Raw genomic sequence first — 13,259 nt, forward strand, 5'->3', positions numbered from 1 at the left:
GCTGACCGGGATGGCGCACATTGGCGTACTACTTTTATCTCTGATAAAAGTTAGGGAATCTTTTTCTCTGAAACATTTTTCAGATAAGATTGCTATTTTTTTTTGTATGGTTTAGGTATATTTCTTCCTGGAGGTCATCATGTAAACTAAATGACCTAAGATGTCCTTTTATCTTATGACTTTTGTGGTCGTATAAATGAGAAGGCCATACTCAGATATTGCTGATTTTCTGACGCTTTTTCTGTAATGCCCACACTTGTGCTTGATGACCCTGACCCTTTCTCTTCAGCATTTTGGGAGGGGAAATCTGTTTCAAGAGATGACTTGTCTCAGGGTTTTTGAGTAGAAGTCACTCCATTCATACACACTCTAGCTTTTGGTCATTGGGCTACTACAATAGAGTTTGGTAATGGTTCAGTTATATTGTCTGTAATGGAATCTGGGATTTAAATTTTCTTCAGGTGATAAGGAAGTTTCCAATTTAATGCTTTCATTAAACCAACAATTATAGAGCTCCTGCTGTGTGTCAGGTGCTCTGCTAAATATTTTCCGTAGATTATCTCATTTAACTACTTAAATAATCCTACAAATCGTCATGTTTTGCTGCTGGGTAATCTATTAAGCTTCAGAGCTAGGATTCCAACCCATCAGTCTATCTGCTGATTTATTCTGACTTGTTTAATCTTTTTCCTTCCAATACAAAATGAATCATGGGTGTAAGTCGGCCAACTACTATTTCTTTCTTTCCTGGAGAGATATACTTCCTTCCTTTCTCTTCTAGAGAGATGTACTTCCTTTCTTTCTCCCTGGAGTGATCTATTGATGCATTGAATTTTTAAGTTTCTAAATGTCTGTGAGATACATGCCAGGCATGTTGTACTAGGCTTTCATCCCAGTGGACAATGGGATGAAAATGAAAAGAAGACAATGACCTGTAGTTCATCTTTCCTGAATATGTTGTCCATAGAGACAGTTGGCCCCATTGAACAAGAAGGTCATTTAAACATGTTTACTAAACACAAAACCAAATGATGCTCTCATCTGGACTTAATGAAAAATACATTTAAAATTATAAGTCTGTGAGTGTTACCCATAGCGCACCTTAGCTTCAAGATGTAGCTCTAATGAGCATTCAGTAAGTACGTATTCTCTGCTTGTTCCATCCCATGTGTGGTCCAGTTATTCTCCAAGTCAAGTGACTATACAGATAAAAAGCTAGTGTGGGACTGACTGGATAAGACAGTTTTGTTGGGTGGGTAGATATGTAGAGTTGGGTGTTAGGTGTCATTTTCCTAGTTTTGTGAGAAAATGTAGTAAAAGTGAAAGTCTCAGCTGCTTATGTTCAAAGAAATGAATTATTTTTATTCTTGAAGTTTATAGCAGTATAAATTTAGCATTTGATAGAATATTATTTTAAAAGTTTACTATTATATACATCTTTATTTAATTAAAAAATTAACAGTACATAGTTTCTGGATATTATAGAATACATATTTGCTGCTTCAGAATTTAGTTAATCTCTGTCTAAATGAATACAGAAACCAGGATGTTTGCAAATCAATTGCTCATGGATTTATTTAGAGAAATGGGATAATTAATAACAAAAAACTAGTTTTTGTATTTTTCTTATAAAGTCAGTCAATTTATGTTTTAACATCTGTTTTTCTTTTTTAATTTCAGTAAAAGGAGCACCTCGAAACCTAAAGGTGACAGATGAGACTACAGATAGTTTTAAAATTACTTGGACTCAAGCTCCAGGGAGAGTTTTAAGATATCGAATTATATATAGACCAGTTGCTGGTGGAGAAAGCAGAGAAGTTACTACCCCACCCAATCAGAGGAGAAGAACGCTGGAGAACTTGATTCCAGACACAAAGTATGAAGTATCTGTAATTCCTGAATATTTCTCAGGACCTGGTTCTCCATTAACTGGAAATGCAGCCACTGAAGAAGGTAGAGGAAATATGCTTATCATATTGTGACAATCAAACTCTTAGATTAGAGGAGAAAATTGGGACAACTGTCCAGATGAAAAACTCATGAGACGCTTTGTTTCAATTATTTCAGTATGTTAGACCATAGTCCTTTTAGACTTAATTTTTTTTTTTTCACTTAATCATGATAGTATATACTGTGTCAAAAAAATTTAATTAATTAATTAATTAATTATTTTTGAGGCGGAGTCTCCCTCTGTTGCCCAGGCTGGAGTGCAATGGATTGATCTCGGCTCACTGCAACCATCGCCTCCCGGGTTCAAGCGATTCTCCTGCCTCAGCCTCCCAAGTAGCTGGGACTACAGGCACACGAAACCACATCCAGCTAATTTTTGTATTTTTAGTAGAGACAGGGTTTTACCATGTTGGCCAGGCTGGTCTCAAACTCCTGACCTCGGGTGATCAACCTGCCTTGATCTCCCAAAGTACTGGGATTATAGGTGTGAGCTACTGCACCCAACTTTGTGTCAACAGAGTGTAAATGCTATGATACAGCCTCAATATTCTTTTAAAAATAATATTAAATGTTTTAGTGTAAATTGAAGGATGACTAGGAATTAAAAATCAAATTGCTATGCACCATTGAAATAGAAGATTTACTTCTTCAGAAAAATTTTTAATCATTAACTTATTTTCCTTTAAATGCAATGATTAGGATCCCAGGATACATCCTGATATTTGTTGAAATTATTAATGTTTAATATGTGATTTCATTGGTGAAACATAAGGCATTCATAATTTTCCATTTTATTTCCTAGCTGTAATGTTTTAAAAATAGCAGTAATGATGATAAGAACACTTTATCAATAATGAAAAGTTACTGAGTACCTGTCTGGTGTCAGGTTATGTATAAAAGGCTTTTGATATATATTGTTTAATCCCTGCATAGACTTTATGTTATTATTATTATCATCTCAGCTTTATAAGAGAATCGAGGCTGAGGAAATTAAATAATAACTCAAGACCACATAGCTAATAAATGAGTTTTTGGATTTTACTGCCCTACTGCAGACATTTACAAGGAGTATCCATTATAGCTTGGTCTGCATCACCCTTCTCCATCCCACCAACCTCCCTCCCTCTGCATCACTCTCCCCACTCCCACTGCCTTCCTCTCCCTCCTCCCACTGCATCACTCTCCCTCCTCCCACTACATCTGTCTCCCTCCTCCCACTGCATCTCTCTCCCTCCTCCCACTGCATCTGTCTCCCTCCTCCCACTGTATCTCTCTCCCTCCTCCCACTGCATCTGTCTCCCTCCTCCCACTGCATCACTCTCCCTCCTCCCACTGCATCTGTCTCCCTCCTCCCACTGCATCTGTCTCCCTCCTCCCACTGCATCTCTCTCCCTCCTTCCCACTGCATCAATGTCCCTCCCTTCCACTGCATCACTCCTCCTGCTCCCACTACTTCACTCTCCTCTCTTCTCTCTGCAACCTAGCTCATTAGCCTCTTCTGCTACAGAGGCTTTCTCTTTTTACCTGCTTTCTTCCTCCTCTCTTCCATTGGTGAAGTGTGATTACTTCATTGTCTTTCTCTCTTGCTGAGGAGCTAGGGCTGTTTGTGCTGGGCACCATAATGTGATCCAATAACTCTTTATCTTTCTATTTTCTGGAGTAAAACTGGCTGGTTTTTATGTGCTCAGTGGAGAGCAACAATAGGGCTGGACTCCTTAGGACCCTTCAAAGAGGACATGATCAATCTACAAGGAAAGTCATGAAATAGCATACCTCACAGCTGCAAAAGGACGGGTGGTCCCTGGGGATTTGTACCAAAGGCTGGGTCTCACTTAGGCTGTTTTTTCTCTTACTTTTTTTTTTCCCCCAGTGACAGCATTATGTTTATAATTATCATTTTTATTATATCAGAACTAGTTCCTGGGTGTTACCTTTAGATGTTCATAGCATCATACTGATTATTTTACTGAAGGTTTCTTAGAGGAATGAAAATCTGCATTGTAATACTAATCAATGTGTATACACTTTACAGAGCTTTCTTCCACATTTAGGGAAATATAGGAAACTATTTTACAGGAAATATTCTAACATGAAAGATTTTACATGGAAGATTTTAATCTTTGTAAACACAGAAAGGGAATTGGATATTCTTCCCTTTGTTTCTACTAACATATAAGGTCTGATTTAGAGATGTCTAAGCTTTGTTGGCTAGCCAACAGTTAAAATTTCATTGTCTCACCCAGGATATAAATTTGATGTCATACACATGCATATATAAGGTTAAAGTGTTTTTCAAGTCATTTTTATTAAATAATGGGTTTTGATGATGTTGTCATTTTTTAATGAAGTTAGAGGGAATCCAAGAGACTTAAGAGTGTCTGACCCAACGACATCTACTATGAAATTATCTTGGAGTGGGGCACCCGGAAAAGTGAAACAGTATCTCGTCACATATACCCCGGTGGCAGGGGGTGAAACTCAAGAGGTCACTGTGAGGGGAGATAAAACCAGTACGGTGCTGCAGGGATTGAAGGAAGGGACACAATACGCCTTATCTGTGACAGCCTTGTATGCGTCTGGGGCTGGAGATGCCCTCTTTGGTGAAGGAACAACACTTGAAGGTAATTACTATCATATTTTCTGAAAATCTGCAAACTTGTTTGTGGCTCTGCCTCTAAGAAGCTTAAAATGTTTTCAGAGAATGAATCTAGAAGTGTGCAATCCTTTCTCTTAAAAAGGATGTATATTGAAAAATAACCATAAAGCTGTCTGTTATTCAGAGATGTAGAATGTAAGCAACTGAAGAAATTAAATTTGATTAGGAAGAAGTGCCTTGGGGAGTTGAATTCATAATAGGCCAAAGAATTGTGTTTACGGTTCCATGAATTGGTTAATAGGAGAATAGGTGTATGACATTCAGAGTGGGAAGAGACCTTGGGAAACATCTATGAAGGAAGAGGGTTTGGATTGCCCAAGTTTATGCAGCTAGTTCTATCTTTCAGGTCCAGATAAGAGCCATTTTCTGACTTCCATTCAAGTGCTCTTTTCATTTGCCATGTGTAAAATCTCAAGAAATGTAAGAACCCAAGTTTCTATTTATTTTATAAGTGGTTTCTGAAATTCAGTTCTGCATTAGATGTTCAAAGTGACTGTGATAAAGTACTTAGTAAGAAGCATCAACAAGACTGGAGCAGTTTCGTTGGTTCTCTAGAGTTAATTGTCAGAGGCTTTACATTTTTTAGGATCTTTTGAGATATAATTGCAGCTTAGGTTTAACTCTCCATAGCTAGTAAGTAAATAATGTAAGGGAAAGAAAATACACATTTATTTGAACCGCAGTGAGAATGGATTGTAATGCTAAAAATCCTTTGATGTTGACTCAGTATTATAGTTGGGGCCTACATGGACGATCAGCAATAGCTTCCCTTCCTTTATCATCATATTTTATATGACTTATTTTAAATGATTATAGGAAGAAAATGAATCTGAAGTATCTTGTAATATGAAATTACAGTGACTAAACAAAATATCCATCAAAGTTGATGGATCCAGGAGCTTGGAAGGTTGTAGATATTGTAATTAGCAAGACAAGGCATACAATAGGCAGTTCTTAGAAACTTTAAGACTTAAGAATGAAAAACAAATAAATTAAAAACATCTAATCAAAATAATAGTGATTGCTGGCACGGTAGCTTATGTCTGTAATCCCAACACTTTGGGAGACCGAGGCGGGTGGATCACCTGAGGTCAGGAGTTTGGGACCAGTCTGGCCAACATGGTGAAACCTCATCTCTAGTAAATACAAAAAATTAGCTGGGTGTGGTGGTGCCTGTAATCCCAGATACTTGGGAAACTGAGGCGGGAGAATCACTTGAATTTGGGAGGCAGAGGTTGCAGTGAGCCGAGATTGTGCCATTGCACTGCAGCCTTGGCATCAGGAGTGAAACTCTGTCTCAAAAAAAAAAAAAAAAGTGAACAAGAGTTAAATTCCCATAGTCCATGAAATCTGTTTCTAGAAAAAGATTTAAATAAAAGATTAAATACCGGTATGTAAAGTACCTACAATCAGAAAAGACCTGGTTGTACTACTTAGCTGTGTGACCTGGAGTGAACCTTTAACCCCTCTAAGCCTTAGTTTATTCATCTGTAAAGAGGGGATGATTATCCTCCCTCTTTCCTCCCAGAGTTATTGTTGAGATCAAATGGGAAAATGTAAGTGAAACTCATTGGAAACTGTAAAATACTACTATATATATATAAAATTCATCAAGAGGAAATAGCTTATTAACTTTAGATCTGGTATCTAAAAGCACAATTATCTCTTGGTATACTCAGGGTTGTGGTGGGATTGGTTCCAAGACTCCTGTATATACCAAAATCTGGATATACCAAAGTCCTCTCATACTCAAGTCCCACAGTTGGCCAGAGGAAACCCATGTATGTGAAAAGATTGCCCCCTTCATATAGGTGGGTTTCACATCCTGGGAATACTATATTTTTCATCTGCGTTTGGTTGAAATAAATCTGCATATAAGTGGACCCTCACAGTGCAAACCCATATTGTCAACTGCATAGCTTTAGTATTTCAAATATAATTGGTGACACAAAAGTTTTGAAAAAAATAAGTAGAAACAGAAATTGCCTTAAGTACACAGATATAATCCAAACAACAAAAGCATGTGATCTTTATAACCTGGGGCAACATCCAGAGTTTTGGAGATATTTGTCCTTTTCTTTGGACATTTGAATTTCTGTTTCTCATATGCTTTCCACAAACTTTTAACATCAGTTGATCATATGATTTTTTTAGAGGACAAACTTTCACTCTGTTTTACAGGATAGATATATTATGTATTTGTGAAATTTTCTTCTTTTTTTTTTTTCTTTCTTTTTTTGAGACAGTCTTGCACTGTTGCCAATGCTGGAGTGCACTCGCGCGATCTCAGCTCACTGCAACCTCCGTCTCCCAGGTTCAAGCAATTGTCCTGTCTCAGCCTCTCGAGTAGCTGGGACCTCAGACACCCGCCACCATGCCCAGCTAATTTTTTAGTAGAGACAGGTTTTCACTATGTTGGCCAGGCTGGTCTCAAATGCCTGACCTTGTGATCCACCAAAAATTTATTCTTTATAAGGAGTATCTTGGAAATAATTTAATAGTTTTTCTTCTGGTTGTGTCTTTTAACCTTCTGGTATTCATTTGTGCTTTCTTGCTTTTAAAGATATATTTATGCTCCATAAAAATCTTCTCAACTCTAAAAATTAAGGCATTTTTGCCAAGAATAATATATTAAAAATTTTATTTAACAAAAGATACTTTTTAATTTTAGGAAGCACATTCTACTAGGCTGTGATTTTTGTAAGCCAGATGTATTGCTATATTGTTTATAATATTATAGATCGGCACAAGTGGTATCAAAAATCTACCAACTTGTGTGCATGTGTGAGTATACACACACGTACGTGTCTTTGATCAGAAACAATTTCTAAGGAAAATATGTAGTAAAACGAATTTTAAAAACTATTGTTTCTTATTTCCTCAGAAGAAGGAAAGCTAGATAATTTGCAAGTTTGCTTAAAAAATACAGCTAATCCTAACTAAATTCTAATAATTTACAATGGACATTTTGTTCATTTGCAGTAAAATGCTTTACTGCAGTGAAGGATTACCAAAGGGGCTGCCAGACTGATTAACATATTTATCCCATTGCATTATGTGTGGTAAACTTGACAAAAATGTGAAAGCATAGTTGTGACTAAATGAAAATAATAGAAGATTTTTGCTCCTGGTTATTCCATTTCATTTTATTGTATTAACTTAGCCAAATTCACATACCATATACAGGAATAGGATATGATGGTAAATGCAGGGAGTGGAAAGCCCAGAAACAGAGCCAGGCAACTGCTTTTGAGGGCTGCTGTTTTTCTAATTTGTTTTTCTCTTGGGAGAGGAGGTGGTAAGAGCAGAACTTGAAGGAATGTTTCTTTTGTCCAGAGGCATGGTGTCAGCCGGCAAGAGCATTCTGTAGGTTGGACATCTTACAGATTACCTCAAGTGCATTATAGCTTTCAATTCAATAGGAAAGAAAGTTGTTGTTTTTTTTGTATTTTTAAAAAATATGTAGTGTGGTCTACAGTCATCCCTAACTTGAATCTGTTTCCTAGTACTTTTTTTGAAATGCAGCCAATGATCAGAAAATTCCCCTATTGCTGGAAGAGAGATTTATTAGCATTGGCGTTGGGGAAGTTCATGGTTGGCTGTAGTACTGTATGCAATAGAATCACAAAGGCCGTGCTTATTCCTATTTCAGATCTAAACTTCAGAGGAATGTGAGCACAAGTCATTAGGTTTGATTTACATTGCTTTTCCCCCTGTTGTTGTTGTTGTTGTTACAGCAGTTAGACAATGTAATTACGAAAACACTACTGTATATGTCATTGCACTTTAAGTTTTGAAAAAAATCTTTAATTGTCACTGTTAGTACCTGGAGGAAAATCTGTTTTTATAAACCTCTCAGTAAATAATGCCCATTTTAATTCAGAGATTTATCACAAATGAATGAGAATTTCAGTTTGAGAATAATGAGTTTTCTTGTTAAATTTTTGAATGTTGTTTTTTGGCTACGGAAAATGTGACTTTTTAGAATTTCCTTTGTTTCGGTTGCTGTAGCAACCTGCCAGTGTCCTAGATATGAATGGCTTCCTACAGATCAAACTAAGTGTATTCAGTTGACATTTTGTTACAATGAGGTTTTTAGCACATCTCAGGAATTCTGCATGATGTTGAGTAACATGGGCCCTTTAAAGATGGACTAAACAAGGCCTTTGTGTTTTCCCTGACTTACTGCTGTCTCATAATTTGAAAAATCATACATTCTGGGTATAATAACTCTGATGTTGCCAGGGAACTTTAGAACAGTCACCAAACAGTAATTTGTATTTCCTTTTTCTGTGAATTAATTGCTTGTCAGATAAAAATTGAAAGCAATGTGGAGAGGCAATAATTATGGAAGAAATAGTTTTTTGCTCAAGCAGGCTTTGAAATTGAATGGTAATTTAATTATTAAGATGTTTTAAAAAACTGTGTATAGCTGAAGGTAACTGAATTAACTTATCAATAGTGAACTTTGTCCTTTGGAATAGTGGCTGTAATTCATTGGTTGTAAATCAAATGTATTTCCACATGAGCATTGTCCAGAAGCAGGTCTTCTGTATTGCTGTGGAAAGTTGGATGACTTTTGAGTTGAGCTCTAACGGAAAAGACAAATTGATTTAGAGGAGAGTTTACATTACGTTCTCAATTTAACTTCTATTTTTGAAAGTGGTATATGAAAGTCAATGAAAGCTGGCTGGAACAATCTGTAAGATGAAATACAGTTTTATTTCATGATGATTAATTTTTCATTTATCATCATTGGCTAATTTGTGTTATATTTGAATTGGATGATAATTTGCTTTTCAGAAAGCAAATGGAAAAGGGGTAAGGAAACATAGGAAAGATACTTAAATGAGGCATTAGTTTTTTGGCTTGATATGTGGAAAAAAGCAGTGTAGGAATAAACCCCTTCAAGATATTCAGATCATGAGAAGGAGACCTGTCTGAATTACTTCCCACAATAGCAGCATAGAAACATAGGTGAGCACACACCAGAAAAATGGCTTTGTATAGATGTAAATATGTTTTATAATAAGGACAAAAATGCTGAGTAGCCAAATTTCAAAACCTGATAGAGTTTTATACCTTTAAACTTATGACATTTATACCTATGCTGGTACTATACTAGGAATAATACGGTATAAGGGAAAACTCAAGATAGAATCAAAGGAATAAAAATAAAGGAATATCATCATTATAGATGATGACTTGTTTGAAATGATTGCCAGAATTTCTATTACCAGAGATAAAATTAATAAAGAGAGCACAGGCATATATCCAGAACAGAAGAGAGCAAGTACTAAGATTAAATATTATTCAAAATGATGCCACATAGGTAAAGAACCTGCACAGACCCCAGTACCATAAGACACATATTTATAAATCTTGGGACACAGAAGGAAGAGGAGGACCTCAGAAGGGAGGGAGCTGCTGCTAGAGCAGAAGTGGATCCTGGTTCAGGGAAAGGTAGTGACCACATGGCAAAAAGTCTACTCGAGTTGCTTTCTGTTCACTGCCACTGTTTCTATGCCTTCCCCTTTTGAAGAGCAGTAATCTCTCCTGGAGATGGCCTATAGACTGGTCTGCTGACATCTTTACTTCCTTCTCCCTCTCTCTTTCCTATTACCTCTTAGGTACTCTAAAAAAGGACTCTTGCCTAAACCCACTATAACCAAACTAAACTAAAACAAGTCAGATCATTTCTTCCTGTAGTTACTGATGTCTGGAGCTCCTTAGATTCAGGACAAAAACAGCAATATATTGAACCCAGCAAATGCCTTTCGAGGTAACACTTAGAACTTCATTGATGTGAAAATGCACTCAACTCTTCAATAAGAAGCATATGCATGTTCAGAGCCATTTCCTGTTGAGACAAAATGGAGGGGAGAAGAGACTAGTGACTATCCCACATGTGTCCATGGATAGATGATGTGATGCAGAGCTTAAATCATCTTCTCTGTTCTCTGAGGGTCAGCCTTGAGTTTATTTTGCCACCTAAAGGAGTGATTTTCTGTACCTGGCAATATAACCACACACAATACAAACCATCCAGCAGTCCTACAGAGCATCATGTGTGTAATGATTCTGACTAGTTTACTTTTACTACACCTGTCTTTATTTTGAAGAAAAACCATTTCTTTGTGAAAGCAGATATGAGGTTCCCTCCCATACTCACCCAGCACACCTCCCAAATAAATGCTACTGTAGACCTCAGAGAGGAGAAGTAGAAAGAAAATCAAAAAGGGGGAAAGAATAAAGAATTGTAGAGGTTTTAGAATCACAGGGCAGATTTGTTTAGAAAGCACCAGTACTTAGGTGCATCCCCAAATATTCCAGTTTAATTGATTTGGGTAGGGTCCAGTCTTTGGCTTTTCAGGTATCGGTTCTGGTCCAGTCAAGCTATTTTGCTGCTGAGGGCCCCAGGGTCCCAGGAGGTGACACAGCATATTGGTGACCTGCTCAGATGGTTGCACACCTGGCCCCAAGACCAGCTAGGCCGCTTGCCAGCTTCCATCCTGCCAACTGTATCACAGGGTGCAGTCCACTTGCTTCATTTTTTGGTAATCTGATGTTTGGCCAATCCAAGATCTTATGTTTTAAAAATTCAAGGGCTTTTACTTGCCGTGAGTACATCTTATTCTCAAAATTTCTAACTGTAATGTAACCGATAGACTACTCAGCCCTCCTCCCTAAAAAAATAAAAAAATTATCAATGTGTTTGAGAATAGTATAGATTTAATACTCAGGAATAGTCTTATCAAACTGATTGATTAACATGTGAGAAGCTCATATGAAGCAGTTTGTCTTCTCTACTGTGGCGTCTGGATTGAACTACCTTTTTTCTTTCTTTGGAGTCTATATTGCTTTGTCACTAACACTGAATGTTGTAACGACAGTGCCTGCAAATAGTGCCTTCAAATACCACAGGCAGAAATTATGGTTTTTACTGGACTTTTCTGTGAAATTGAGAAGATTGAGAACTTATTCACTGTTCACTCAAAATAGTGTTGTCATGCCGTTAGTTAGAACTTAAAAATATTTTTTAGTTGATTTTTAATTTGCATCTTAAAAAGTGCTTTTGTAGATTATTTTCAAAATATTGATAAACCTTGGCAAAGGTCTTTATTGCATTTTACTAGTATTTTGGTTTAGCTTTACAGGTCTTGAGAGTGTTAAAATAGTTTATTAAAATCCATGGGGAGACATGTCTTGTGATCTTAGATCCTTTTGTTTTAAGCCCAGAAATACCTTTGTGAATGTATTTTTGCTTCAACCACAATTATCTTCCTATTATTTTTCTCACAGTGAAATAATTAGCCTGTGTTTATGAGATTGATGTCTGTTGTCATGGAAATAAACAATGTCACAAATTTAGTGCTGTAGAAAGAAAAATAGGTTGAGAAGAAAAACCTTTGGGAAAAATAAAGCTGAAATTGTTTTAAAATTACCCCAGCGTTAATTTAGAAGATAATTTCCACATTCTAGTTAACCTTATTGGTCTAATACGTTTTTGAAACGTCATTAATGCAGCCCGTTTAAATTCAAAATTGCTTTCAAGCAAGTCATTTCACAACAGCTGTTCCTGACTACAATTTAGGAAATTTAGTAGAAAAGGCATATATTTGAAAATGGTGTGTATCAAGCAAAGGAAAAATGTGCTGTACATTTAAAACTTAGAGACTAGTTGTTGGGATATAGATTATCAAAACAAATGAAAAACAAAACGGAAACCCAGAACCAAACTAAATAAAACAAACAGTTTTAAATTGTACTTTTATATTCCATGTAGAGAAAATATAAATGTGTATGACCATTTACATAGCAAAGACAGCTAAAGAAGACTTTCAGATGGGAATTATCCTCAAGAGCTGAGGGACAACATTCAATGTGCTCTTAAAAATAAGTATTCTTGGTTGCAGTGAAATATGTAGCTAATTTCCTTCTAGAGATGAGATGTGCTGTCAGCAGTTGAAGTTATTTATAGAATTTTCCATTTGGTCTTGGGGTCTGTTAGGCTGCCGAGCTTCTGTTTAATTTATTTTTTTCCTCTAAATCCAACCATATATGATAGATTTTTGTCCACCTAGATTTCTTTTTCATTCATGGTTACCTTTACTTTTTGTGCTGAAATATAATTGCTAAATTATGAGTAGTTTTAAGATATTCATTTTTACTCTTCAAGTTAAGTGAAATGATAGTTTTCAAAATTCTTGTAAGAGCATTGTATATCATTTGCACGAATATACAACAATTACTTGCAAAATGTATGCTGGGAAGCAGATAGTTTTGTATTTATGTCATATTGTGGCATAAACCCTAGTAAAGGTAGCCAATATTAAGTGGCCCATATTTTTACCTTACGTGTAAAATATGGAAAGTGAGGGTTTTATTGAAAGACATCTGTGCCTCCTATTAAGTTGAGGTTTCCATGTTTTTCCACTTGGGTTGTATTTTTTTTTGTTGTTGTTTGAATGAAAGAGCCAAAATTTAGTAGCAGACGTTTTTGATCAGCTAGAACAAGTGGTATGTTTTATTTTGGTGACTAATCACTTTTAAGTTTTCCAGAGGAATTGGTGGTTTTTAGTTTTGTTAGGGTTAAGCTATATTGAAAGTTTGCACTGCTCCCTTTTTTTTTTTTTTTTTGAGACAGAGTTTT

At 36.2% G+C, this 13,259-nt stretch overlaps 1 protein-coding gene across 6 annotated transcripts in view; it reads left to right on the forward strand.

Annotated features, from left to right (window-relative positions):
* The window catches only part of COL12A1 (collagen type XII alpha 1 chain), a 121,740-nt gene that overhangs the window by 25,508 nt on the left and 82,973 nt on the right, over positions 1–13,259 (forward strand). For 4 of the 6 annotated variants that reach the window (XM_032275495.1, XM_032275493.1, XM_032275497.1 and 1 more), the window contains 2 exons: positions 1,681–1,953; positions 4,299–4,571. The exons of 1 other annotated variant lie outside the window; for it this stretch is intronic. In XM_032275495.1, coding sequence (XP_032131386.1) covers positions 1,681–1,953; positions 4,299–4,571 — 546 coding nt within the window. The remainder of the gene's footprint in view (positions 1–1,680; positions 1,954–4,298; positions 4,572–13,259) is intronic. One more of the 6 variants, XM_032275498.1, reaches the window with a different exon arrangement.

Source organism: Sapajus apella, unplaced genomic scaffold (assembly GCF_009761245.1).
Source record: "Sapajus apella isolate SASKATOON/1434 unplaced genomic scaffold, GSC_monkey_1.0 scaffold6, whole genome shotgun sequence".
Lineage (NCBI taxonomy): Eukaryota > Metazoa > Chordata > Mammalia > Primates > Cebidae > Sapajus > Sapajus apella.